This window comes from Cynoglossus semilaevis, chromosome Z (assembly GCF_000523025.1).
Source record: "Cynoglossus semilaevis isolate Cse_v1.0 chromosome Z, Cse_v1.0, whole genome shotgun sequence".
Taxonomy (NCBI): domain Eukaryota; kingdom Metazoa; phylum Chordata; class Actinopteri; order Pleuronectiformes; family Cynoglossidae; genus Cynoglossus; species Cynoglossus semilaevis.
Genome location: NC_024328.1, coordinates 13,163,763 through 13,191,446, shown reverse-complemented (window position 1 = coordinate 13,191,446; position 27,684 = coordinate 13,163,763). Strand labels below are relative to the sequence as shown.

Here is a 27,684-nt window from a genome sequence, read left to right as displayed (position 1 = left end):
GCCCATCAACAGTTTAAAGCCATGAAGCTGAGGAATCAAAGAGCTTTTCAGACATTTTAAGGTTCACCCACAATCTTTGTACAACAGACACGAGGAGACTTGCTGCCAGATGTAAGAGGAAGCAGTCAGAGAGGGCTGAAAAAAGAAAGAAAAAAAAAAAAAAGAAGATATTTGAGCTTCAGTTGTACCTTTCTGCTGTGGAGGAGGCCTTCCTCTGACACATCACCGCCAACGAACTGCTTCGCGGTGCCATTTCCTGTTTGATCTCCCACGCAACGAGGTTGCTGGGTTTCACAGACAGGAAGTTGATGCCTGACTGGAACCACACCCTGCAGAGAGGAATGAAGAGACACAGGAGGAAAAATAGAGCGGGGTTAATCTAACAATCAAACCAGGCAATCGTAAAGAAAAGAGTGAAAAAAAAAAAAAAAATCAGTTGACAGTTGGAGGGGATATGCTGAAAATGGAATTTTCTCTGCTTGGGATTTCACCGTCCTGATTTCAAGCTGATTTTCTTTAATCCCCAATACGTGCATAAACTCTCTTTGTATACAATGTCTTTTAAAATTTATTCATGCCGCATTGTGCTGCCTCCCATGGTATGAGACATGAAAATGACAGGAGCATCTCTTACAAAAGTGAATATTTTTAGAGCTGCTCGGAGGATGACTTTAAGGTTGGCTCAACCACAGAAGTGGAATTCATACACGAAATGTGATCATGAAAAAAACAAACCCAGCATCTCCAGAAGACAGGTTTTTATTATATATAATTAAAGCCTTTACATCCTATCATCTAAAAATACTGCGAACGTCTCAATATGTCTTTAACACTTCTTGTCATTTTTAAATGTTTTCTTATTACTGTCGTTACAGGACGTGCAGCGCTTTGATTGGTTGGTTCTACTAAGCGGACCAATCAGTTTTCACTCTTGACTGGTTTCCACTGTATCTGTTCAAAAAATAAATAAAAAAATATACAAAACACATTTAACCTTCAGTTAGACCAGATGTTACCAAAGTAGGGAGCCAGCCCCGACCAGGGTCCAAAAAGCTCATACAACTGGGACGCACCAAGTTTAATGACGTTTTAGGTTCATTTTAGAAATGAGAAGGTGGAGATAAAGTAAGAGAGGTGAGGTGGAGATGGTGGAAGAAGTAGAAGTAGGAGGAGGAAGAGGAAGATGAGGATTCTTTTTGTTACCTCCAACTCTCCAAACCCTCTCCTTATTCCCCGGTACCTTTTATTGTTTCATTTCTTTTCCTTTGCTTTGGTTCCAACAAAAACCAAACACACGGCAACCCTCCCTCCCAATCCCACTCCCCCACCTCTTTCCTCCCTCTCATTCATCGTAGATCCTTTTGATTGAAATTCATTAGTGCACTTATTATTTTATATTTACATACATGTATAAATATAAAGTTTATATTCAGTGTGGACTTTGTTGCCAACTTCAGCTACGCTTCATGTTTGGCCAAAACACTGTTATATGTTCTCTCCATCCCCTGGTACTGTATGTTCTCAGCCCATGTGTCTATTAGTGTTTACGGACACACACACACACACCTGTGTTTTATAATTATGCTGTTTGGCAGTAAGACATGACCCACTTTTGAAAACCTACAAACCTACTTTTTTATGTTCCTTAACTTTTTTTCAGGGTTTTCTTAACTGCATGGAGTGGATGGAATTTTTTTCTTTAAACACAAATGGACTCATTCGTAATTAGGTTTTTATGTTTATGGAGTTTGACTTGATTTCACAGACAGAGCTTGAAAAAAAAAAAAAAAAAACCTTCCTCCGAAGGGCAGCGCTAAGGAGACAGGTAAGAAGACAATATTTTATTTTATTTGTTTGTTTAATATATGAACATATACCATTCAAATATTTAGTATAGAAATACATTCAGGAAATTCCCAGAAATATTTTTCTGCTATATAAATGCTGCATTTCCCTGGTGGCTGTGCACGTCAACCGGCTAATGCTGCCTTATGGGAAAATGTTTCCCAAACTTTTTTCTGTGGAGCCATATTTTAAAAGTCACAAACCTTCGCGACCCAAGTCAATAGACAATAGACACTCTTGCGACCCACCTGAGGGTCACGACCCAGTCTTTGGGAAACAATGTGTTAGCACATTAGCAACTGCATCGCTCACTGCTGGGATGCGACTGCCCACGTCAGTGTTGTACTATTTAAACCTGGAACGTTTGTATAGTAGAAGCTTCAGAGCTAACTGTTAAACTGCTCTGTTTGTTCTCATTAGCATCTGTCATCATTCTTTCCCTTTCTGTTTCCTAAACCCACTCAGATAAGTCCTCCTTTTCTCTTCTGTACTTCCTCGTTCTAAACCAACAGGAACGTTAAGATAATCCGCTTCAAAGAAAACTTATCGTGCCCAGGTGGCAGAAACCAGAAGTACAAGAAACAGAGAAGAGAAACAAAACAAAAACAACAACAACAACAACAACAACAACAACAGAATATAGAATATATGAAATGACTGACACACGGTGGAAATAAAACTCTCTACACCCAACCAAGAATTATTTTTAGGTGGACTTGTCAAAGACTTTGGCAGCAAACAAGCATCACAGGAAGTAAAGTTGACTCTGTCCCAAATTAGCAGGTGCCACAGACAGTACAGACAGCGCACCACTGTTCTCTCCATTCTGACTGCAAATACTCACATGTTGGGTTTTTACTTGACAACTACACAGAATGGCAGGTATTTACGTCAAAGACGATAACATGTATATGAACATGAACATTTAAGGTTTATTGGACGGCGCTAATTCAACTTCAACGTCTTTTTGGTTTCAACGATAACTATAAAAAACAAAAAAACTTGAATAAAAAAAAAACATGTGACCTCCAGGCAACCTTGACAGCCATCCCAACATTTTGGAATTGGGATATTGTCTTTGATGGCTAAAAGCTAGCCTTCAAAGTGACAAGATGGAATAGTTGATATCCAGGTGTTTAACGTTTACACATGGACGACAATATGATACATGTACAAAGAAAGTTAACCTCTGCAGCTTCAGACTTCGTATATATATATATATATGAGACACTATTGACACTATCTTCCATCCATTCAACTTTGCCTGAACCTCATTTAATAATTATTAATAGTAATAATAACTCGTCTTACACCACCCTCATCTACTTCTCTGCCACTCCTGCATGGTTTAATACACCTTTTTTCACCACATCACAGGCTCCTCCCAGATTCACAATGCGTAGCTTCCTTTTTAGTAATAATTATTTTTTTTAAATATTATTATTTTCAATTTTTTTTGTATTGTGTCCCAATATTTTAGCCAGCAGGTTTCCCTTGTCGTTGGTTGTTTTTTTTGTTTGTTTTTGTTTTTTTGTTGGCGAGTTGGGGTTATACCCTGAATTACTTTACTTTTACACCAGCACCAATGCAGTACTTTGTACATGTAGTCCTTCCATCAAGCACCAATTCACACAAACAAGAAAATTAACCAACATCCGCTTGCTACAGAGCTGCCTAATCCATCCTAAAAATACTCACAGTTGTCTCCAGCTGGCCATTATAAAGTAGACTGACATTACAATTGACCCTCCCNNNCCCTCCCTCCTCCCCCACCAGCACTTTGTTTATAGGCACCTCAACACTAGTTTTCCAATTGAAAAAATAAATAAATAAAAAATGAGGCGTAGTGTAGTGCCAGTGAAAAAGCAATTGGGCATCGAGCCCAAAAAGCGACACCATAAATACGTTTCCCTTGGCTTTATTAAATCACAATTCTACGCTTGAAATGCACACTGCGGTCTGGTCACTGTGATAATATCTGCTTGTAGTCCAATTTGTTTACCTCACTTAAGCAGTGGTCGTTCAGCAGTTTGGGCTCCGTCACAGGGGTTTATTTGGTTTTAAGTTTGTTTCATTATTATTGTGTGAGTGGATTATAATTGGAAACATTCAAAAAACATGTCTGACTCTAACAGGTGGGAGTGAATTAACCTCAGACCACATCTGTTACTGCGAGAACACACACACACTATATGTAGGTGACAATTCCATTCGTTCATACCATGACTTTGAAGTTCAGCACTTTAAAATTGTAAGTGTTTAGATTTTTATTTGCTAAATCTTGGATGTGAAAAACAACAATAATAACTCCTGACCTTGGAAAGAAGACAATGATGAAGAGAAAGAGAAAAATAAAGATAACAGATTGTCCTGCACCAGAGAAAAAATTTCAAAAGTCCAATTAATTCCCCATACACCCTAAAGTGGTTTAAATATATGTTTTAAAAAACAATAGAAGAAAGAAAACCATTTGTGCACTGGACTATATGGGATATATTTGTGGACAATTGGAAAAAAATGGAATGTCCCTCTGTATATATTTATATATATATGGATACATAAATACATGAATGATGATGAATATCTATATGAATATTGTACATATATAGATATATGTATAAATACATATATAAATATATACACAAATATGTGTACATATATATTCAAGGATTCACAGATACAAAGATTCTTGAATAAAAATATATATACTCAAATATATGTAGAGTATATATGTATATCTGTAAACATATATATATATACACACATATTCATATATATACACATATATTCATATGTATGTATATACATATATGTTTACAGATATACATATATATATACATATACTATAAATATATACATATATCTAAACAGTATATGTATATATATTTTCATATATTCAAATAGTATGTGGTGCCTTCATGGACTCCAAGGATGATTCAACATTGTTCCAGCGTCAGGTTTTTTTAACATTCTAACTTCCTCTCTTCTCTATAAACTACTTCCAATCAAATCCACTGCTGAAATCCTTTAAAGGGTTCCCTTTAAAGGTTCACCGTCAGCTTTGTTCTCAGCACTGAAACTTAAGCTGTGGATGAAGTTTAAATAAAATCATCAGCTAAACAGCCGAACAAAAGAGCACACCTGGAGCCATCTGCTGCGGTGTCAGAAATACCGCTGCATGTTCAGCAGCAGATGCGGCTCAAAGAAAATTTTGAGAGAAGACACATTGTTTGTCCAAAGTTGCTGCTGCAGCATTTCTTCTTTCCTTTACATGACACGTGATCAGTCAGAGGCACAGCAGAAGTCCATATGAACATGTTTATTCTGCACCCAGAATGAACCAAAGAATCAATCATTCCTAAAGGGGGAGATAAAACAGACCAGGGTGGATTCTAAGGTTTCCTCACACTCTCGGCTGCTTTTATGCTATTTTTTACCCCAGTGCAAAGCATGCTATGTTATAATTGTTCTGAGGAAAAACTGTCTAGGCAAGTTAATTTGTATTTTTATCACATGACTTCACAAAACATAATAAGCCTCAATAGATTTCAGGTTAAAATAAAAATGAATCTTACTTCTGCCCATCAATCGTTCAGCCTGCTTCTTCTTCATGACACTTCGTCAAAGTTTGATGACGGAAAATGCAAGGAGATCACTGAGTCTTACATCTATACACATGTATACAAAAGTATGTACTGTATATACATACCAAACACCATATACCATATACCATGTACCATATATTATACTGGTATTTATTTACCAGTAATGACGCACCACAAAGAAGGACTGCTGTAGCTAATCTTAACTCTGGGATCTATACCAAGGACTGTTGTAGCTAACATTAGCTAATATTAGCTCTGGTGTCTCTACCAGGACAGTTTTAGCTAATATTAGCTAATCCTAGCTCTGGTATCTATACCAAGGACTGTTGTAGCTAACATTAGCTAATGTTAGCTACAACATTCCTGGTCCAGACACCTGAGCTAACATTAGCTAACATTAGCTAAAACAGCCCTGGTACAGACACCTGAGCTAACATTAGCTAACATTAGCTAAAACAGCCCTGGTACAGACACCTGAGCCCACATTAGCTAATGTTAGCTCTGGTGTCCAGGTTCGCAGCTTAAGTCTCTGTTTGCTCAGAATCATGCTCAAAGCCACAGTAACACGGGCAATTGTTTTTCAAATCGTTTCCTCTTATATCACGGACTCTACTTAATGCATTCTGTATTTCCCTTGCAAATAAACTCTAATTACTTTACTGCCACCTATTGGTCAGGCAGTAAAGGTGAATAAAAGTGAAGGTGTACCAACTATTAAACAATTCAAGTTTTGTTTCTTTTTTCATGATGCATTATTTGAAATTAAAGTCCCAGCCATACTAATTACTTGCTGTTACACGTTGTTTGAACGATGTCAACGTAAAGTCAAACAGCAGCAGGTCTTCTGAAGCAGAAACAGATGTTCAAAAACACTTTACAGAACCACCTGCTTAACCTTTAACAGGTTCAGGAGAGGCTGTCGGAAAAACCAATCTGTTATTTTCACCGTAACGTTAAAAACTTCTTTAACAAGGGCTAAGCTGTCGACGAAGTAAACGTATTTTTTTTCAGTCTTAACAAAAACCAAAAGATCAAAACAATTTGTTTCTGCTAGAGAGCAGCTTGACAAATTATTTATTGTTGATTCCAAAAAGGTTAAAAAAATAGTTTTATCCGCATTTAAACACTTTTTTTTTTACTTAAAGGTAAAGTGATGGACGGACTGGGAAAAAAACAATTTAAGAACAGGTGGGATTCTAGTTTCGACAGGGAAAGACAGATGGAGAGTCGAGATGAGTTGTTGAAGATTCAGAGAGGGGATGTTGGAGCAGGAGGTCAGACGTATCTGTGTGTGAACATCTGTTAAGTCCTTCCAACTCCAGCTCTTTTACTTCATCTACTTGTTGTTTTCTTTTTATCCCCCCACTTTCTGGGTTTGATTCTCTGCCCACTCTCACGTTGACGTTTAATGTCTAATTTAATTGTAATCGCTTGTGTTTCGCCTCTGTTTCCTATGAATTATAAACATCTGAGCAGCAACAACTGATGGACGAATAGGAGAAAATTCTTCTTTTTAAATAAGACCTCAAAGAAGGAATCATCAGCCTTAACAAAGAAAAGACGCCTTAGCATTCTAGCGTTAGCATTGATTGATTTAGAGGGTGACTTGATGGAGAGTGACCCTAACCATCTGAGCAGTATGGACTTATGGGTCATATGGCGACAGATAGAATTTGCTATTCTTTAATATCAAACGTCAAGAAATTCTCGCCGAATTCCCAACGTCTACTGAGACAGAGACCACTGTAGCTTAGCTAATGGTTTCCAAAATAAACCATTATCTCACCCAGGAGATCGTCAACTGGTGGCCCGTGAGCCGAATCTGGCCCACTGTGCAGTACAGTCTGGCCCGCAAGTCGGGTCAGTAATCGCCACCGTTTGTGACAAAAGTGTGAATTTTATTTCACTTTATTTGCATCTGGTCCTCCAGAAAATATAGTTAGTCAGCCCTGGGTATATATATATATATATATATATATATATATATATATATATATATATGTATATGTAGGTTCAAATGTTCTTTATCAGTGCGTCAGAATGACTCTATGAGCAAACGAAGAACTAAACATACCCATCATACTGTCGTCTAAGCTGGAGTTTGGTTTATAGGACAAGTGTAAAAAAAAAACAGATTACAAATGTTGAATGAAAAAAATAAAAAATTCTTCTATATTGATCCCATATTTGGGAAATTGTTGTGTTATCAGCAGATATGCTGTTAACAGGCTGCCCCCAGCAGCATGTGGTTCCTCTGGGAATCTTACCCAGGACTCTCTGCTCTCTGCGTCCGAGGCAGCTGTGCTAACCGCTACACTATGGAACCAAATATTTCCATTCATTTCACACGTCGGTGGTCTCCTGGTGATTGTACTACAGCCGCCCTCCACTGTGATCTCTGTCTGTCTCCACAGGCAGTCCTGCTGACTCTTTACAGCAGCTGGCTCACCAGTGATGGGAGGTCGGTGCAAAATGATAAAAAAAAAAAAAAACCAAAAAAAAAAAAAAAAAAAAAAAAAAAAAAACCTGGGTGGACGTTTCCTCATATATCTGTGAGAACATCTGCTCGTCTCTGTGTGTGTGACTTGGCGAGCGGTAAATGAGATAAACAGGAAAACGCCCTTACATCGAGCGAACGACGTTTCCGTGCGTGCGCGCTCATATGTTGGCCTGGATTTTGGAGTTAATTATGCATGAGTGATGAAAATGCCATCGGTTGCCTTCTGTTGCAGACCTTTGCTTTACACCGCTGCTGTACAGAGGCCAAAGTGCCACGCGCCCTACAGCGACGGCCAATACGGGAGCTGCCCTGCAGGGTACTAATGACGATGCTGGTCGACCAGAACTAGTGGTCGTTTTCAATAATATCACGTTGACAAAGATCCTTCAAACCTGCACCAAAGGTCATAATGATGCTGACCTTTGACATGTGGCCGGTTGACTTGAAGAAGCATTATACAGTGCTAAGACTTCCACCTGCCACCACCAGGCCCCGGGTTCTGTTCTACCTAGTCCCCAAATCCCAGGTTGGGTTTCTGCCGCGGTGACTACAGATCAGGGTACCATCAGAAACCGACTGTTTTTCATTCTGTGTTTGTCACGGAGCCTGTGGCTGTCCGTCCCTGGACTACTGAAGATCTGACTAAAAACAGCTTCTAAGAAAAGGGTTCTGGCTTGTTATCAGACCTCTGCAGGCTCGAGTCCCACCTTGGCCGGATGTGAAGTGTTGAGCAAGCACCAACTTCCTGCTCCTGAAAGTGTTCACTGAGCGCCAGGGATGGTTTGAGGGTTCAACACGGGGACATTTTTAATGGCGTGTATATCTGGTCTGTATGTGTACTGTACTTCTTCTAACTTGTCTTGTTTGGCTGTTTCCTTCTGAGGTCACCGTAGTGCAGTGGTTCCCAATTTTTTTTTTTTTTTCTGGGGACCCATATTTTAAAAGTCACAAACTTTCACAATGCAAGTCAATAGACATTATTCATAAACTCCTGGGAAACGATGGGAAATGATGCGAGATGACCCCCCCCAAAAAAATCTCTTGCGACCCACCTGAGGGTCCTGACCCAATATTTGGGAAACAATGCCATGGTGGATCATCTGACCATCATCTCACCCCTCCTGGGCCACAGAAAATGTCCTGACGGGCTGCATTTGGTCTGCGGGCCTTGAGTTTGACACGCGGTTTAGAGGTAAATTTCCATTTACGAAGACCATTTAAGTATCTTAATAAATTAATGAATCAATTAATTATTAATTACAAGAAAAAACATCGAGCAGTAAACATTTTTTTATTGGTGCAATAAGTGTCTTCATGAACATCAATGACATTGAAGTCCATAACAGTGGCATCAATTCTTTGTATTTGTAATAACTGTAATGAGTGGCGCTTTGGCCCAGAGGCAATGTCTCTGTCATTGGTGTGGAACCCCAGGGTTCACCTCCTGGGCAGGTTCGAATCCCGGTTAGGGCGGTTAATACCTTCCAGTGGACTCACCACCCGCAGGAAGGTTTGGGGGGTTGGTACGGTGCAGTGTGATTTGGGTGGCGACTGTTGCCCCGCGACCCGGTAACGGATAAGCGGATGAAAATGGATGGATGGATAACTGTAATGAATTTAGTCAAAGTCAAAGTCGCTGTGGCTCCAGTAACACGTGATTTGTGATTTGATACACGTGGCCTACAAACGACGGTTTGTTAAACAAGGTTTTTTTTTTTGTTCTAATGCGCCAAGGCAACACTTACTGTTACACTGCTATAACCAGAACCTTTCTAGAGAGAGGACAATGGTGAAATGTAATCTTCACAGCTTGACGTTTGGATACTGGAACAGTTACATAAAAAAAAAAAATATCATCACACAAGCAATAAAACCACCCACTCCACTTCCCACCACACAAGGGATTAGAATGACACATTCCTTAGTAAACGAAAACAGCAGAGACAACAGTGGTTAATTGTTGGCTGCTGTAGTAGCTTTAAGCTAGTCCTCCAGGCATCGATCCCAGTTAGCTACCAGATTCCTTCATCCCTCATCACTCTGATGGAAAATTTAAAAAGAGCAACAGCAGCAGAACTTGCTTAAAACGATAACTATTCAACGCCATTTATTGTTCCAATTCCTACCAGAACTGGTGAAACAGAAAAAACACATTAAAGTCGTCTCCACGGAGTCAAACACTCCAACAACAACATTAGCTTGTTGTCACGCTCAGGAAGGCATGACTTTTAGTTTAGTTAAAAAAAAAACAAAAAAACAAAACAAAACAATGTTTGCCTTACGTTACTTTATTATGTACTGTGTTGTTAAGTATGCAGGTAGCTAATTACATTGTTATATATTATATTATATTTATCGTTTTCCATTATTATTATTATGTCTTTTTTATGCCTGTTTTGCCCATAAAGCTGTTTATGCTACTTTTAGTTTAACCCTGCCCGGGCGTTAGCATTAGCATCATAATAAACCACTCGAGTGACAAAGAAACCTCGGTATAGTCAAGATAATGCATGAAGAGGAGTTGATGTCCTTGGTTAGTGAGCATTTCAAGGTTCAAGGTTCAAGGTTCAAGGTTTTTTATTTGAAATTTGTGCATAAACCAACAGACCAGGCACATTGGAAATCTTGCGCGGGCTTTGAGAGTCAACCGTTTTTAGTAAACATTGCATAAAAATAAAAATAGGAAATGTATTTAAATATATATATATATATATATAAAAGATATAAAAAACACAGCATGTTCAGCATTGATTGACTTTACCCACTGAAATGTGAGCCGTAATGGTCCTAAAGAGAAGTTAGCTTACTTTGCTAATCCTACTAGTCATTCTACCAGTATCTCTGTAATGGTCAACTACTCAGGTTGTCTTCCTCTCCAAGACTAAAGATCCACTTTCCAAACTTACCAAAATGTTCAAAAAACTAAGACGGTCCGGTAGCCTTTATTTTACCGCTAACACTTGCTATGTTAGCTATTTATCAAAGCGGAAAGAGAGAGATTCTTGTCTAAAACTTAAAAGCCAAACCAGGACATCATGACTACTATGCTAGTGACAAAAATAACATTATTATGGTAAAAAAAAAACCCTCATTAGTCAGATATATTTAAGATACATCGTAAATACATGTGTTACCACCACCACCCCCGTTCCGCCTCCACCCTCTGTTTTTCATTTTTATATCCTGGACTATTTATGCAATAATGGGAAAAAAAACCCACTTGGTTAGAAAAGCAGAACCTCAGAGGACAAACATAGCACTTCTTTAAGCGATGTGATTAAAACATTGTTAGAATGTTAGCGGCTGGATGTAGGTCAGTAGAACATGACGTTCAATTTGGGATCCCACTCTGGCTGGAGGTCCTAGCTGAGGACGTTGTGCTACGTGGTTCCTCATCTAATTGTCTGGACACAATCACGGAGCCATGATGTGTATGAGCAGTTAAAGTTCAGAATGCTAGGTTATGGGTGTGAACAGTGTTGACCAAACAAGGCTTCAGGGATGCAAAATGTAAATCACTGTCCTCTAAAACAATGTTACGCTAACTTTTTCTTTTCATGTATTGACCCACTTTAAAAAAAAAAAATATTACAACCATCACGACCTAATTCTGGATATGAGTTGTGACAGGAGCAAATATTTATTTTTAAGTGTCCTGGGTTTTTTTTTTTTTTTTTTTTCAAAATACTATTCTGGAAAGGAAGCCACATCCTAAATTTCCCGAAGTGAACTCCTGAGGGATCAATGAAGATCTATCTATCGCTCTAAATTCCAGGGAAATTTATACAGAAGACAGTTTTGAAAAACAGTTGCGTTCAAGGACCTGAGATTTAAGATCACCATGAGACAGAGTTCAGAGGGACAAATGTGTGGGTAAGTGTAAACATTTTTGAAAGTTTTTATAGAGTTTGGGCATTTGCTGAGAGGAGATAGTTAATATATTTGAAAAAGGATGCAGTAGAAGGAACTGCCAGCCGGGTGGAGTAAAGAGTAAGACCCCGAAGAAGATTTACGGACGTAATAAAGGAGGACATAAAGACGGGTGTTGTAACATCAGAGGAAGTAAAAGAGAAGGAGGCAGAAGAACAACTGCAGCGACCCCTGAAGGCAACAGCAAAAACAAAAGGAAGTGCCTCATTTATCAGAGGGCCTGCTATGAAACTTGGAGGGAAGCTAACCAATGGGCTTGTTGCTAACATGGCATCGCAGTAAATTAGGCAGCTGTCGAAAAAAAAAAAAACTCCACAGATGTTTATAGAAGCAGACCATGGGTCAGTACCAGGTATGACTGGTGTTGAACACTGGTCAACGGCCGGCCAAATCCGGTTGGTCACGTGACTGACTCATACCAGTCAGTATTCACTCAGTCCCTGGGGTTCCTTAACTTATTTCTTAAGGATCAATATCGTAATATATTTTGTCGTTGGCAAAGTGGTGGGTTGCAACCCCCTCAGGGGACGCAGATATTTCTATATTTTGTTGGCTTGTCCCTCTATCGGGAAAATGAAAAAAATGTTTTTTTTTTGTTTTTTTTTCAGAATGAATGTGTTTTAAATGAATTGTTGCTACAGGAGGAGTCATTAGGGGGCACTGCATAACAAGTTTGGACCTTTGAACTACTCCCTGCAAGTTAGATGTCTGGGTTTTTTTTTTTTTTTTAAATCATTTTCAAGTTTTTTTCATTTTAAGTGAAGTCATTAAAAGTTAAGGCGAGATACAACATTTGAAAAAAAAATTAGTCTAAAGATCTGGACAGATTTGTTTGACTTTGATAAAAAAAAATGATGAGTATAGTAAGATTCTTTCAAAATAAAGAACTCCATTAGTGATACAGAATTACCTTTTACCCGTCGGTACCGTTTGTATGCACGACGTTGCGCTTGACCCAAATAAAGTTAAGGGACAGGTAATGGAACAAAGTTTTAAAGGTTAAAATGGAGAGGCTGGGCTCTGGGAAGGAAGGAACGTTTCATCTCTATATCTGAAATCAATTGTTGGCAACTTTGTGAATTTCAAAAGTGTTCATGTCCAAATTTTAGATTACTGCAGCTGAAAGGCTAAAACCGGACTCTCGCTGGGTCAGAGATGCAGCGTCTGAGGCTACAACGTGTGGTTGAATGAAGACGTCCACAATTTAAGTACGATCTCTTGAAAATAAAAACGGCTTTGGAGAAGGAATAACAGCAGAAGCAAAAACATTAGCCGTCGATCTTCATTAAATACTTCATGGTTTTAATATAAAGAATCCGATGAGTAAAAATGTTGAATAATAGAACTGTGACCTCTGAACTCTTTACGGCTTTATTGTAAAACAACAAACCATTAAAATTCATCTGCTGCTGCACACGTTTTACAACCGCAATTACGACTGTGTTTATTCTGAGCATAATTAGTCTCCACATGCGTAAAATAAAGCTGGTTTCAAGAAGATTAGCCGTCTCCCACAGTCCTGTATTTTTTTTTTTTTTTTTACATTAGCTGTGTCCAATACCAAACAGTTGTAGATCAAAAAGAAGACAAAACCGATGGTTGACGAGTTGACGTCGAAATATTTCTATATATCCAGTTCTCTGTCGGCTTCTTCTGAGTGCTTCTTCTTCTTCATGGGGGAGGAAGTCTGAACAGAGAGCTAAACAAGTCTTCTCTCTCTCGAACATCATCAACTGTTGCTGATGCCGAGACACCAGGGCTGCCAGCTGCAGCAGCAGCAAAAGGACTAATGTTGCACTGAGCAGCTCCCCAGTGGGAGTCTTTGCAAGTAAATAAGTGTGAGAAAAGGCTTCTGTGGCTGAGCTCAGCAATTCTGTGTTGTCTGTGCAAAGTTGAAGAAACATCTATGCGAGTCAAAGAAACACTGTCAGCATTTGATAAAGAGCAAAAAACAAACAAACAAAAAAGACCCCAGAAATTACAGCAGGCTTTAAGAACGACATTGTTGAAATATGAAAGAGTTCTTTTCATGACATAATCAGAGCGGAAACGTGATGTCACAGTTTGACTCTGATTAACAACTGAGTCCCAGTCGTTCTACACCTCTGCCTAAAAACTTCACCATCCCTGGGACTAAAACCATCATCATCGTCCTACATGCAAAGCTTTAATGCAAAGATAACCTTGTGCGAAAATGTGGGCGTTTCTTTACCGTTTTCTTTATCAACCATCAATCCTGTTGTTGGTCAAATACACACTGAATACGCGCGTTATTTGCACGTGCGTATTGAGTGTGCGAATAAACATTTGTTCACATAGAGCTTAAAATGCCATCTACCAATACCCAGCATGCATTTGTGAAGGCGACCAAATTACACGGTTCGTTGGATAGTCAAGTCATTTACCGTGAGAAGACACCAGAGCTGTTAGCAACAACAGCTTTGATAGAGACACCAGTGCTAATGTTAGCAACAACAGCTTTGATACAAACACCAGGGCTAATGTTAGCAAAAACAAATTTGATAAAGACAACAGAGCTAATATTAGCTACAACAGTCTTGGTGCAGACACCAGAACTAATGTTAGCTACAACAGTTCCGGTACAGACACCAGCGCTAATGTTAGCTACAACTGTTCTGCTACAGATACCAGAGTTATGTTACCTAAAACAGTCTTTCTGGACTGGAAACAACACTGTAGTTTTGTTTGGACTGATGTGGAGGACATGTACACAAATAGTACTTCTAGTTATTTTTGGTCATTAATAAAGTTTTTTTTTCCCACTTTAGTTTTGTTTTGCTCTTGCGTTATAGTACTGTGTACTGTGTGTAACATTAGTGACAGATGAACACACTGACAGTTCCATTATCCCACCATCTCCTCTCAGCGTGTCCTCCCTTGTGTTTTATCTATTGCATTTCTTTATTCCCATTTCACCTCAGTCTTCTTTTGCTTAATTCTGATCGACACCTACTCTCCTCTCTGATCCTCCTCGCACTACCTGGCCCCATGTTCCTATCACACTCTCTGCTTCCTCCCTTCTGTAGCTGCTACCTCGGTCTTTTTCCGTCTCCCATTAGACAATCTGACTGAAGTTTTTTTATGTAACTCCTCTCAAGACTCTGTATGTGACTCCCACACTCAGCCAGAAACAGGGCTCCGTCTCAAAAGCTCTGTAGTCCTTTATAGCTGCTGTGTCTAATGGATGTCTCGGCACAGATACAAAAATATCAGGTTGGAAGAATTGCCACGAGATTTTCTCTGTATGTGACTCTTAGTGATATCTGGATGGTCGGCCGGAGAAGTGGGCAGGAAGACCGATTGGCTGACTCACAGAATATCTGGCCATGTCAGTGACGGCTAGGTTGGGAAGCGGTGGATTAGAGAGTCGACTGGTGGAATGACTCGTAAAATCTCCAGAATCAATGGCTACGTTTAAACTCAAAACAAAAGTCCAAAACGCCACCTGGGTTAGAGACCCCGAGTGACCTTAACCAATAGCGCCATCCATGGCAGCCTGTGCGGGTTTCAAAGACTCAGATTTCCCGACATCAGATATATACCCGATGTTTCAAAGTGACCTCGGTCAAAAGGGTCACGTGAGATTTCATTCTCAAGGTCACTCACACAATAGTTGGCCATGTCAGTGACTAGGTTGGGACAGAGGGGATTAGCGAATCAACTGGTAGAAGGACTCGTACATCTGCAGATTAATGGCTACGTTCACACTCGAGGCAAAAGTCCAAACTGTTATCGGGCCTCCACGAAGAAGCTCCAAGGCCCCAAAGGAACCTCAACTAATGGCACCACCCGTTGCAGCCTGTGCGAGTTGCAAAGACTCACATTGCGAATTTCCCCACTGTGGTTCGAGATCAGATGCAAACCCGATATTTCCTCGGTCAAAAGGGTCATGTGACATTTCATTCTCAAGGTCACTCACATAACAGAATACGTCAAAGTTCTCCATCAGATTAGGTTGGACACCGCAATCATCACAATCATGACCGACACCGTTAATGAAGCTGGAAGCGTCAGTGGACAGAACAACACTGCCAAAGTGTCCCTCGGTCTTTTCACTGAATTCCTGTCAATCATTGCGTTAATCCGATCGCTAATCTGCAGCGTGTCTTGATATTCTGTATGGATTGACTTGCATCTGATCTCACTCATGACCTTGTCAACATTTCGTCAGATCATTTTCAGGGGAGTCTTTTGTCCTGTCAGCGCCCAACACGACCACACGATGATGAAATGTCGTGTACATCAAACTGAACTTCTAAACACCAGAACCTGCAGCAGAGAATTCTCAGTCCTGCATTAAACTCTGTGGCGTCTCCTCTTAACAGTTCTACAGACAGACAAAGTGAAGTGGAGCCTTTGAAATCGTTCTTCATTACCATAGAAGACTGACGATGTAAAGCATTAAGGCGGTTCTGCAGTTCCGCAGGTTTGGAGAAAAAGAAGAGAATCTGAGCTTGAAGTACATTATAAAGGCTTTAAAATGACACCATGGAAGAATTTTTTTTTTTTTTTTTTCACAGAGACATGGCTAAGTTTATTTCTGAGAATAAAAAGTTATTTTGTATAACAGAAATATTCCTCATAATTAAGAGATAATTGACTAAGACTTGTTCTCAGAGGGATTTGTTATACTTTTCAAAGACAGGTTGGTTTAACCCTTGTGTAATGTTCATATTGTTGTTACTCAGCCAGTGTTTGTGGGTCTGATGGACCCGTTGCATTTTGTGGCTTTTGATGCCTCACAATCAACACTTTTATGTTAAAATACTGAACAGATGTTTATCTTATCACAATTACAAACAGTATAAACAATATATATGGTTAATATTTCTATTAGCCCCTGGTCCAGTTGACCCGGACATCTTATATGTAATAAGAATGTGTAGGGGGGGTGTATGGTGTGTGGTCATTGAATATGTATTCTGATATATGTTCTTCACAGACAATGAGCCAAAGCCAGTGAGTCTCAGTTTGAAAAATTAAATAATTATATCATTTTTCTTTTATTAAAAAGTGAAAACGGGTCCCACAGACTTGAACACTACACAAGGGTTAAACACATCTTTCAATAATAACATAATGCCTTCTGCTGAATAGACCGGAGGGCTGCGTCACTCGCTAATGTGAGTCATGACGTTCAACACCCGTCATGAACCCATTATGTTTTCTGTTTTCTGTTTTTAGAATGTTTTTTTTTTCATTTTTATCTCTCATGATTTTGTTTGGTTTCCACTCATTCTTTAACGCTGGGAACAAACACGTCCAGACTCAGCAGGTGTGGAACAGCACATGATGTCAGATTCTTTAACCCTCATTGAAATCCTGGAAACTTAGCCTCTGCAGTTTGTGGTAATCGGGGTGGGGATATATGTAAAATAACTTCAGTGTGTTTGTGGTCATGACTAATGGATGTCTCTCACAGGTGAATAGTAGACGCTACACCCGCTGACATAAAAACGCTAACATAACTCTATAAGTTGCGTAACGACGAGGGAAGAGTGAAAAGTCGTGGAAATAATCATCTGTAAACAAAACACTAGGTTCCTAAAGAGTGGGGCGCTACTGCAGATTTTTTATATTATTTATTATATAAATATATTTATTATATTTATATACATATTTTATTATATAATTTTTATATTTTTTTTATTAAATTTTTTTTTATTGTCCTAAAACCGAACATGTTAGGAGCATGTTCATGTGAATTAAGACACACGAACACGAATGACTTATAAATAAAAGCAAAAATTCTAAAATGCTTTTATCATTTTCTACGCCATCTATTGGGGAAACATGGGTATTGCAAGAAAAAGGCAGAAGTATAATGATAATATAAATAAATTATATAATTTGGAAAGGTTTGGCGGGCCGGATTAAAAAGCTGAACGGGCCGCACCCGGCCCCTGGGCCTTAGTTTGCCCATGCCCGGTCTATATATAAGTGCTAAAAGTCAAGCTATGTCGATTCATATCCTTTATCAAAGTCAGCACACGTTTGCACTCATTTTTAAAACAAGAAATTATTTTAGTTTTGGTGGATGTCTTTATCACCAGGTTTCAACCTTCATCTTTGTCTTATCTAAGAACTAATATCAAGCTCCTTTCAAAGGTCAAGCAAAAGGTTAAGAAAAGCTTCAACCATTTTAACAGGTTAATAATTGAGTTTGTTTGAAAGTTGGATGTTTGCTCAGAATTTATAAAAACCTCAATCTTGTTAAAGACATAATAAACCCCCATCAAAGTCGTCTGAGACCCCCAACAGAGGATTTAAAATATTAAAATGAGAAACTTTTTCACAATTACACCCCGGTTCTGAGAACTTTTTGAACTTCCCCTTGTATTTATCCAAACCCTCGTGGGCTCCTGCTGGCCTTTTCTCTGCTCATCTCCATGGTAATTCCACCGACACCACTGCAGGGCCACACTGTGATGTGTTCTCACTGACCTGAATCAATTCAATTGTGTTGAAACAGAATTACACTACACGCTGCTCGAAATCAAACAAGTGACTTTTCATCAGCCAAACAGCAGATTCTCCGGCTTCAAGCTGACTTTTCTTTTACTGCCCACTGTTCGCTTTTTTTTTTTCTATCCCTTTTCTCATTATTAATTTTGTAGCTCCCGGTGGTGTTGTTTGCTCTGAAATTGGAAACAACAAGATTAGCAGCATGGAAGTCAATGAAGCCACGAGCCACGGGAGTTAACTGAACCACCAAACAGGGGTTTAATTTGTATTACCAGCACAAATCCTGCTCTAGTGTACTAGTGCGATTTGACCAATCAGAGGGCTGTAAATATTCACCAGTAATGTGAACTGGCTGGAAGAAAAATTCTCTGAATGCAATATATATAAATATATATATATATATATATATATATATATATATATATATATATATATACACACACACACATATATATATATATATATATAATGTATATAGATAGATAGATAAATTACTGACTAGACTAAACCCAGTCTTAACCCGTCTTTGGTTTTGGGAGACTAGAAACATCCAGCTACAGTACGTTCCTACTAACATACAAATGTTTATATTGTACATAATTGATAATATGGTTTGACTGTTTTCTCCAGCATTTAGCCAACAAGTTAAAATATTTCGATGTAGCAGCCAGGCCGGTGTAATCAATCGTGGGTCGTTGATTTTGGAGAATGGAAACTCTTTCTTTAAATTCATAATGCGAGAAAATCAAGTTCAGAATTGGATGCTCTCTCTGCTCCATTTATATATTATACTCATCGGATAGTGCTCGGAAAAAACACCGGTTGTACCTTTAGTGCTGACTTTGCATTTTTCTAGCCAGTTCATCTGGAAATCTCATCAAATCTGACGGGTCCAGTGGAATGTTTTACAGAAAAATTAAATCCTTATTCTGAGGTTTTAAGACATGAGTCTGTTGACGTCCTCCAGATAAAGACGGTTCTGGACCACGTTTACAGGCAGATGAGGAGAATTCCCTCCACCGAGATATTTGGCACCACATCACAGGACCGATACTTTAATTAATAGACTGAATGTACAACACAAATGCTAAATGCTAATTAGGAAACATAGATGGGAAACGGGGACGTGAGGTAGACGAGGGACACTGGGAGTTATGAGAAAAGAGAATAAACAGTAAAAGTAGGAAAAGGGGGGAAAAAAGAGAACTGCCAGTAACAGATGAGTCTGGCAGGAGAAAATAAAAAACATAAATCTCTTTTTATTTGTTTTTACTCCATTTGCATATTAACGTCTTCTTTGTCATTAATTTGGCTTCGCTCCTGCTTAAAAAAAAAAAGTTTACACAGTCCTTAGACCAGTGTTAGGTCAAAGTTCAAGTCAAACACAGGATGATGTTTTTACAACTATTTCACAACTATATCTCCTGAAGACACAAATATTAACAAGGTCACCTTCATTTGGTCTTCATCAGAAATCAGTTGTAAACACTTACTTGTATCAACAAGAACAAATTAAGGCATCCAGAAAAGGAAAATTGAAATTTTGAATTTTTTATTTATTTTAATAACGACGCGTAGACACAAATTAAAGCCCACATATTTGTAATTTTTAATCTCTGACTTGCCGTTCCATTGCTGAAGGTGCATCCAGTTTTACCCTCACTCTCACCAGACTACAGCAAACAAATCAAAATTGAGAAATAACTTTGTTTTCCATCCTTTTAAACACTGTGGTGTGAGAGAGAAAAAAAACAGTATAGTATAAAAATAAGGCGTATAAGAAAACTGTGTTTTCATATGTTAACAAACCCATGGGCATGAGCATTGTTCTCTGTTCTAAATATATTGTCCAATTGCATCTTTACAGAAACACACACTCGAACATGTACTCTCAGTGTGAGAGCAATTCTTCCTGTGGCTGAGATATAAAAACACAAAGACCACCTTTAGAGGCGAAGAACAAAAGAGAGATCAATCCACATCACGTCACGCTGAAAGACTCAGAAAGACCCGCGGAAAAGGGAGGCAGTGTGTATTTATGTATACATGTGTTTGTGTGCATATGCGAGTGAAAGTATGTCGGAACAATTACTGTTAAGACCTGCTAAGATTAGCGCAGTGGAGAGGAGGAGGAAGGCGACGGAGACAGAGAAGACAGAGGAAGGACTGAAGGAAAAAAAATCTGTGTGCTCTTTGTTCAACCCTGTAGGCTGCAGAACCAACGACTGTTAGAAATCCCCCTGGAACCGTTTTCAGTGTGTCACTGACGAAACAAAGTACAATTGGTCATACATTAATGTAGTGTATGAAGTGTCTAGAACGTACAACAAAAATGTTTATATGGTGTGAATGGTGGCGCTTTGATCCAGAGGCAGTGTCTCTGTCATTGGTGTGGAACCCCAGGGTTCACCTCCTGGGCAAGATCGAACCAAGGTTAGGGCGGTTGGCGCCTTCTAGTGGACTCATCACCCGCAGGAAGGTTTAGGGGGGGTTGGTACGGTGCAGTGTGATTTGGGTGGAGGTCATAGAGACTGCTGCCCCCGTGACCCCAGATAAGCGGATGAAAATGGATGGATGGATGGATGGATGGAGTTAGGGGGTCCTCAACCCGCAGTCTCTGGTTCGATAACGGTCCATAGGTCATTTGGTACCGGGCCGCAGCAAAAGAACTAAAAATTTACTTTATTTATAAATTCACAAATTTACTCAAATACAAACAGGATAAAGTCTAAAATATGATTTATTTTGACACCTTCTAGTGGACTCACCACCCGCAGGAATGTTCACAAGGGGTTGGTAAGGTGCAGTGCGTTTTGAGTAGGGGTCGTGGAGACTGCTGCCACCGCGACCCAGTAAAGGATAAGTGGACAAAAATGGATGGATGGTGTCAATGACCACTGTAAATGTCAAACGTAAGAAATCTGGAACGTTCTTCAACTGGTAGGGTACAACAGCTCCTCCTACTGTATGTTAATTTTTTTTTGTTTTGTTTTTTCGCTTTTAAATTTCATTGTCCACATCCTCTTACGTGTGCCTCAAATATAGCATGGTTGTTAAAAATACATCCACTGGGGGCAGTACCAATTATGGAGTTCATTTTTGTGCCAGCGTTTCTCACACATAATAACTTAGTGGGGGAGGAGGGGGGGTGAAAGTGTTCCCAAGAGGTCCAAATATAAAATATATATAAATATATATATATATATATGTAACAAAATATATTTATACACATATATATACAAAGATGTATATAACGTATATATGCATATATATGAAACATATTTGTACAGTATATATAAATACTGGCTGTAGTCAAAGCAAATACCGCTTGAATATGTCTGCTAATTTGTTAAGTTAATCTACTCTCTTACTTAGCCAGACAAATTAGCATTGATAAATGAGCAAACACGCAGCCTAGTGGTCACTCACAGATACAGGCTTGTTCTCAGTCCCTCACTCAGCAACAACAGGCATCTGTTCCTAATGAGCTTTTCATTCCTATACACAACAACGCAACACTGTCCTTAATGAGCAATAAAAATTATGACAACGATCGGGGGCGTGAAGTCACATTAGATTCGTACGAATAAAGAGCTGAAGAAAAAGTAAAGGGGAGGTTGTGAAGACAGCTGGATGTGATCTTTGACCTTGAAGAGGGGTCTCACTGCTTGTTTCTCAGATATTCTTATACCCTTGACAGACACAGTCCCACGGAGACATCAGGCGTCGGTAACAACCTGGACACGGTGAAATCCAAAAGACTTTCCGGTGTTCTTCAGCTCCTCCATTAATAATTAACCTCCTCATTAAAGTTTCAGGGACGTAGGTGACGCTCTAATGCACCGTAATTCAAGAACAAGCTCAAAGATAGAGTAAGGCCTAATTTTCCAGATCACAACATTGCAGGACACTAATAGATTACATGTCGCAGGGCAACGGCGATCCGTCACGCAACACCGCACGCCTGGAGTCAAGTAGCAAAATGGCGACACCTACTGTATCTGGATGTTGTATATATCTCCGTTGGCAGATTATTTAACTAATCAATTAAAAACAGTTACAAAATTTTGTGTTCTTTGTGAGGTCACAGCATCCTTGTCCGCTGACCACCGGCATTCAATCTCCCCGACTTGGAGCTAAGTGAACAAAACCGTCAGCTAAAGGGATTTTCTTGGGACAATTATGAGATTTTTACTCTGACAAAATTGGATTAATCAGACGGAAAAGCCACAAAGAGATTGCCTCGGGCCAGGCCTGTCACATTGCAGGAGGCAAACGGAGAGGGAAAAAAAAGGAAAAGGAAAATAAAAAACCTGTTGCCTCCAGTGTGACGCCTGTAAGAGTCGATGGAGGATTTTTTTGTTCTTTAAGTATTTGCTAAACTCTACTCGATCTGTGGGTTTTTATTGGTCCAAAAGAGCGAGCGTTCCCACATTGCGCAGCTGTGAGGGTGATTTGAATTTGAAATGTTGTCACTCACTGTTTCCCGGCATCTCTCTTGAGACACTCTAGAAGCACAAGTGACAACAACAAAGGCAAAGACGGTGAGTTCCCAGAGGCTGATTCTTCCGTAAACACCGCTGCAGAGTTCTGCTGATGCTCCCCGGCTCAGTGGTTAAAGAGGGCAGTTCTTCAATAGCTGCACTGTGACTGAAAGGCTGGTGAAGGAACACAGTCTCACTTGTTGAGTACAAATAGAAAGACAATTGTCGACACTCAACGTTTCTTTTTTTTTTTCCCCCCAGTAAATGAGGTCTCTAGTGTAATCCCAAATGTTTTTGAGAAACAAGTTCACATTTTATGGATCACTGTGAAGATAGCGGGTCCATTGTCAACAAATGTCTTTTTTATATTTGTTTACATTTAATTTAGAGCAAAAACATGATTAAGTAATTAATCAAATGAATTGGCTTTGTAAGAAATCAAACCCTAATTAGGGATGTCCAATAATATCTGCCCGATATTTGCATAATTATTAGGGATGTCCAATAATATCAGCCGGCCGATATTAGCATAATTATGTAATATCTGTAAGGATCGTTAGCTACTTTTCATCCGGTAATGATAAATAAAACCCGATGCGCAAAGCCTGGGTTTTCCCAAATGATGTGCCTTCTAAAAATAGTTTTGCGGATAAACGGCTGTATATTAAGGTGAAAGTCACTAGATGGCAGCATTGCAGCAATACAGTGGTTTCTATCGATAAACAAATAAATATTGCCAGGCTTACATCGGTATCAGTTGAAATCGGAATCGGAAAAATACGTTTTTGGAAAATATCGGTATATCTGTAAGACTAGTTTTCAGGGTTTTTCTCAGATCATGAAAAACTAATACCTGCGTTTTGACAAATATGATAGAATCCTAAATTAAACGCTTGGACAACATCAGCGTAATGGTTATTGGCAAAAAATTAATATTTGACGTCCCTGATTTGGGTGATTTGCTTTTTCCATAGTGTAGAGGTTAGCCCGCCTGCCTCGGAAGCAGAAAGCAGAGGGTCCTGTGTTCGATTCCCAGAAGAACCGCATGCTTGGCACTTGCTAGGGTCAGCCTGTTAACAACAAAACTGCTGCTAACAGTTTCCCAAATATGGGATCAATATAGTACAAATGTATTTAACAGCAATATTCGACAAATACCACAAAGATTTTTTTCATTCAAAATATTTCTGTTTTATGCCTTAATGAGTGAACAGATCTACAGGTGCATGTCAAAGTCTCTGTGGTCGGCAGAAATTTGTGATGTCAGAATGGGGTCACAGGCCCAAAAAGGGTTACGGACCACTGGTCAGAACCCTGGACAGTTCTACTGAAGGGCCACATACAGTATAAAGACAACAACCGTTCACACTTACATTCACACTCCCATTCACACCTTTAGAGTTTCCAATCAACATAATCCCCGGTTATGTAATTCTTTCGGTGGAGGATGGAAACTGGATTACTGGGAGATACGTACAGAAAGGCTGACCAGGAATCAAACAGGCAAACCAGTGATCTTCTAACAAAGGCAGGCATTCCACCAACGCATCCAAGAGAAAAAAACACACATTTCTATTATTGGTTGATTGTACTACGACAACAGGGTGGTGGAGTATTGTCAGGCGGAGGGAGGGAAGGAGGGAGGGAGGGTGTAGCAGAGTGACAGAGGCTCAGGTTCTAAATGAGCCTCTCTGAACCACCGGGGGCTTTGAAGGTAAATCAAAACAGAACAACCAGGCAGAAGCTTCTACATACTTGAATTATCATCTGCACGTGGAGGAATAAAACAAACAAAAACACATCGGGACTCAAGAGGAAACAAGAGGAATGACAAGAACATTTATCTGGAAAAGACGGCATCATGAACATGTGTGAACGTCCAGGGCTGTGAGAACAAACAGGATCAGTGTCACATCCATGAACCCAAACACATTAAGGATCTAAAACAGTCATTATAACATCCACAATAACTCTGCTCCAAATATTCTCTCTCTCTCTCTCTCTCTCTCTCTCTCTCTCTCTCTCCTCACCCTTCATTTTCCCTTTCACTCCTCCATATCTCCCCCTGACTATTTCTATCCCCCGCCCTCTCCTCACCCTCTTACAAACGCAGCCCTCCGAAACACAAACGCCGACGTTATCCCGAGGTTGATGGCTGTCACACTTGTGTATTCAGCCTCTTTGAGGAGCCAGTAATGCAAATCTGCGCCCGGTGAATATTCATGACTGATTTGAGATGGAAAAAAGAGCAAGACAAAGGAAACAGGATGGGGAAAAAAAAAAAAGAAAAAAAAAAGAGCGGGAGGCAGGAACAGGCAAAGTGAGAGGTCTGAAAAATGGTGGAGTGTGAGGAGCCGTTGCTGACAACATGACAGTGCAGACAGGATTAGAGGAATAAACATGCAGAACCACTGAATGACGCTGTGGTGAGAGAAGGGAAGGAGAGGAGGAGCTGAAGTGTGGTTTTTTTTTTTACAAGTAAATTTCCCAAAAATAGTGATGTAGATTTGATTCCATAGTAGCAATGTGAGTATCGATTGTGTGGTATTGATATATTGATATACTGATCTAGAATATTGATATATCAATACATCGATTCTATGGTATTCACATCTCGGTTCTACAATATCGATACATTGACATATCGGTTCTAAATAGGAATATATTGGTTCTATAATATCAATATAATGATATATTGGTTATATATTATTGATATATTGGTTATATATTATTGATATATTGGTTCTATTATATTGATATATTGCTTATATAATAGCAATATATTGATTGCTATTATTGACTTGTATAGTAATATCAATTGTTGGGACTATTGTTAGAAAAATACATATTAAAGTTGTTAAATTTCCAGTATTTGTCATGTGTTTTATTGGATCAGAAAATAGTAATGCAAAAAAAGTAATCGGTATCAGATCAAATCAAAAAGTTTGGTATCGCCAATCACATATCCATAGTAACAGTTGTAAGGCAAGCGTGCTAACCGCATCTCCATTGCGTTGCCAAATTCTCCACTAGAAAATGAAGAAATACTTCTTTCATTTTTAATTCTTACGAAAAATACTGAAATAGTTGAATCTATTCTGAGACGTTTTCAGATTGTGTCGTTGCTAAATTTTAATTTTCAATTGTTTCGTTGATTATAAATGAAGTGTAAAACATTTAGTGCTGGTTTTAAACACCTCTTCCAAGTTAGAAGCCTAAAGTCTGATCCAACGTTTTTTTCTTTCTTTTTTTTCCCGTCAGATTGACAGCATTAATATCAGCCTTTATTAGAAACGGCAGACATGACAGTCTGAAAAAGATCATTCTGATTCTGATCTTTTGCTGCTTTTGAAGGTGCATGAAAAGCATTTGTGAGAGTCAGAGGTGGGCGCCCACTCACCAAGACAAAAGTAATGAATGACCAGGATGATGCTCCACCACCCCATTACCTTGAAAGTCGGTACGATGAGGAGTGTGTGACGTACACACATACGCAGAATATGCATTTGAGATGCAAAAACAAAACACTGAACTACGCCAACAGTCACTGACCGTTTGTTTACTTAAGGCTACAGTGAAGTCTCAAAGCCACACAGTTACAAAAACAATCCATTCTGGCGTCTTGCTGACTGAAGGGCAGATGAGTTAAAATCAATGATGGAGCTTTGAGTAATAAAGGCATGCTGGGAAGTCCTTAAACCTTCAAACCAAACACCTCTAGTGGCAGAAGCCACACATAATATTTGATAAGGAGAGACAACCTGCTCTTGTTTGCTGTTGATAATTGCTGTTTTTATCAGTTTTTTTCAGTTAGAAAAATCAAGGCCCGGGGGCCAAATGTGGCCCACCAAGCTGTTTCGTGTGGCCCGCAGGAGCCAAAAATGCATTTAGTAAAGTCGATGCAGCAGAGTTTCTTAACCTATGAAATTAAACAAAAAAAAAATGATTACACAGTAATGAACAATATTTGTAGCTTGAATAAATAATAATCAATTGCCGAAACATATTAGTCTGTAAATGAGTAAAAATTAAGTATATATTTTCACTGTGTCCCACTGCAGCCCGATATGAAGGTCAAGGTCAAGGTCAAGGTCAGCTTTATTGTCAATACCTTCACATGTACAGAACATACACAGGTATCGAAATTACGTTCCTCGCCTTCCCGTGCGCTGACAGACATAGACAATACTGAATGAAAAACATTAAGGTGCAATGACATGACCTATGGGCTGGTAATGGTCCGCATACCAGGGATTGGGAACCCCTGATCTATACATTTACAACCAGCCCTTCAAGAGGAACTGTATGGCTGACGTGGCCCCCGGTGAAAATGAGTTTGACACCACTGAGTTAGAGAAAATCCCAAACACAAATACACACAAAGGCACCGAAACCGTCACTGTAATTAACCAATCCAACAATGACAACAGACTGTTTGAGATGACGGATTTTCAATGGGAGAGATACTCCATCACTGTGACCTTTCATTTGTCAACATCACCGTGTGAAAATTATCTGTGGCAAAAAAATTGTTCAACCTGGGCAAAGTGTGGGCACTCACTTAACTGCAGTGGTTTTGTTGGTATTACTGGTCTTTAATAATACTGGCTGAGATGATTATGAATAGTACCACAAATGAGAATATTTATAATAATAAAAAAATATATGACGGATGGATGGATGGAGGAATGGATGGAGGGATGGATGGATGGATGGATAGATAGATAAATAGATGATGGATGGATAGATGGATGATGGATGGATGGATGGATAGATAGATAAATAGATGATGGATGGATAGATGGATGGATGGATGATGGATGGATAGATAGAT

At 39.2% G+C, this 27,684-nt stretch overlaps 1 protein-coding gene across 1 annotated transcript in view; it reads right to left on the bottom strand.

Annotated features, from left to right (window-relative positions):
* The window catches only part of LOC103397953 (transmembrane protein 132D), a 118,509-nt gene that overhangs the window by 84,706 nt on the left and 6,119 nt on the right, over nucleotides 1–27,684 (bottom strand). Inside the window, exon 3 of the mRNA XM_025053314.1 lies at nucleotides 189–329. Within this exon, the coding sequence (XP_024909082.1) occupies nucleotides 189–329 (141 nt within the window). The remainder of the gene's footprint in view (nucleotides 1–188; nucleotides 330–27,684) is intronic.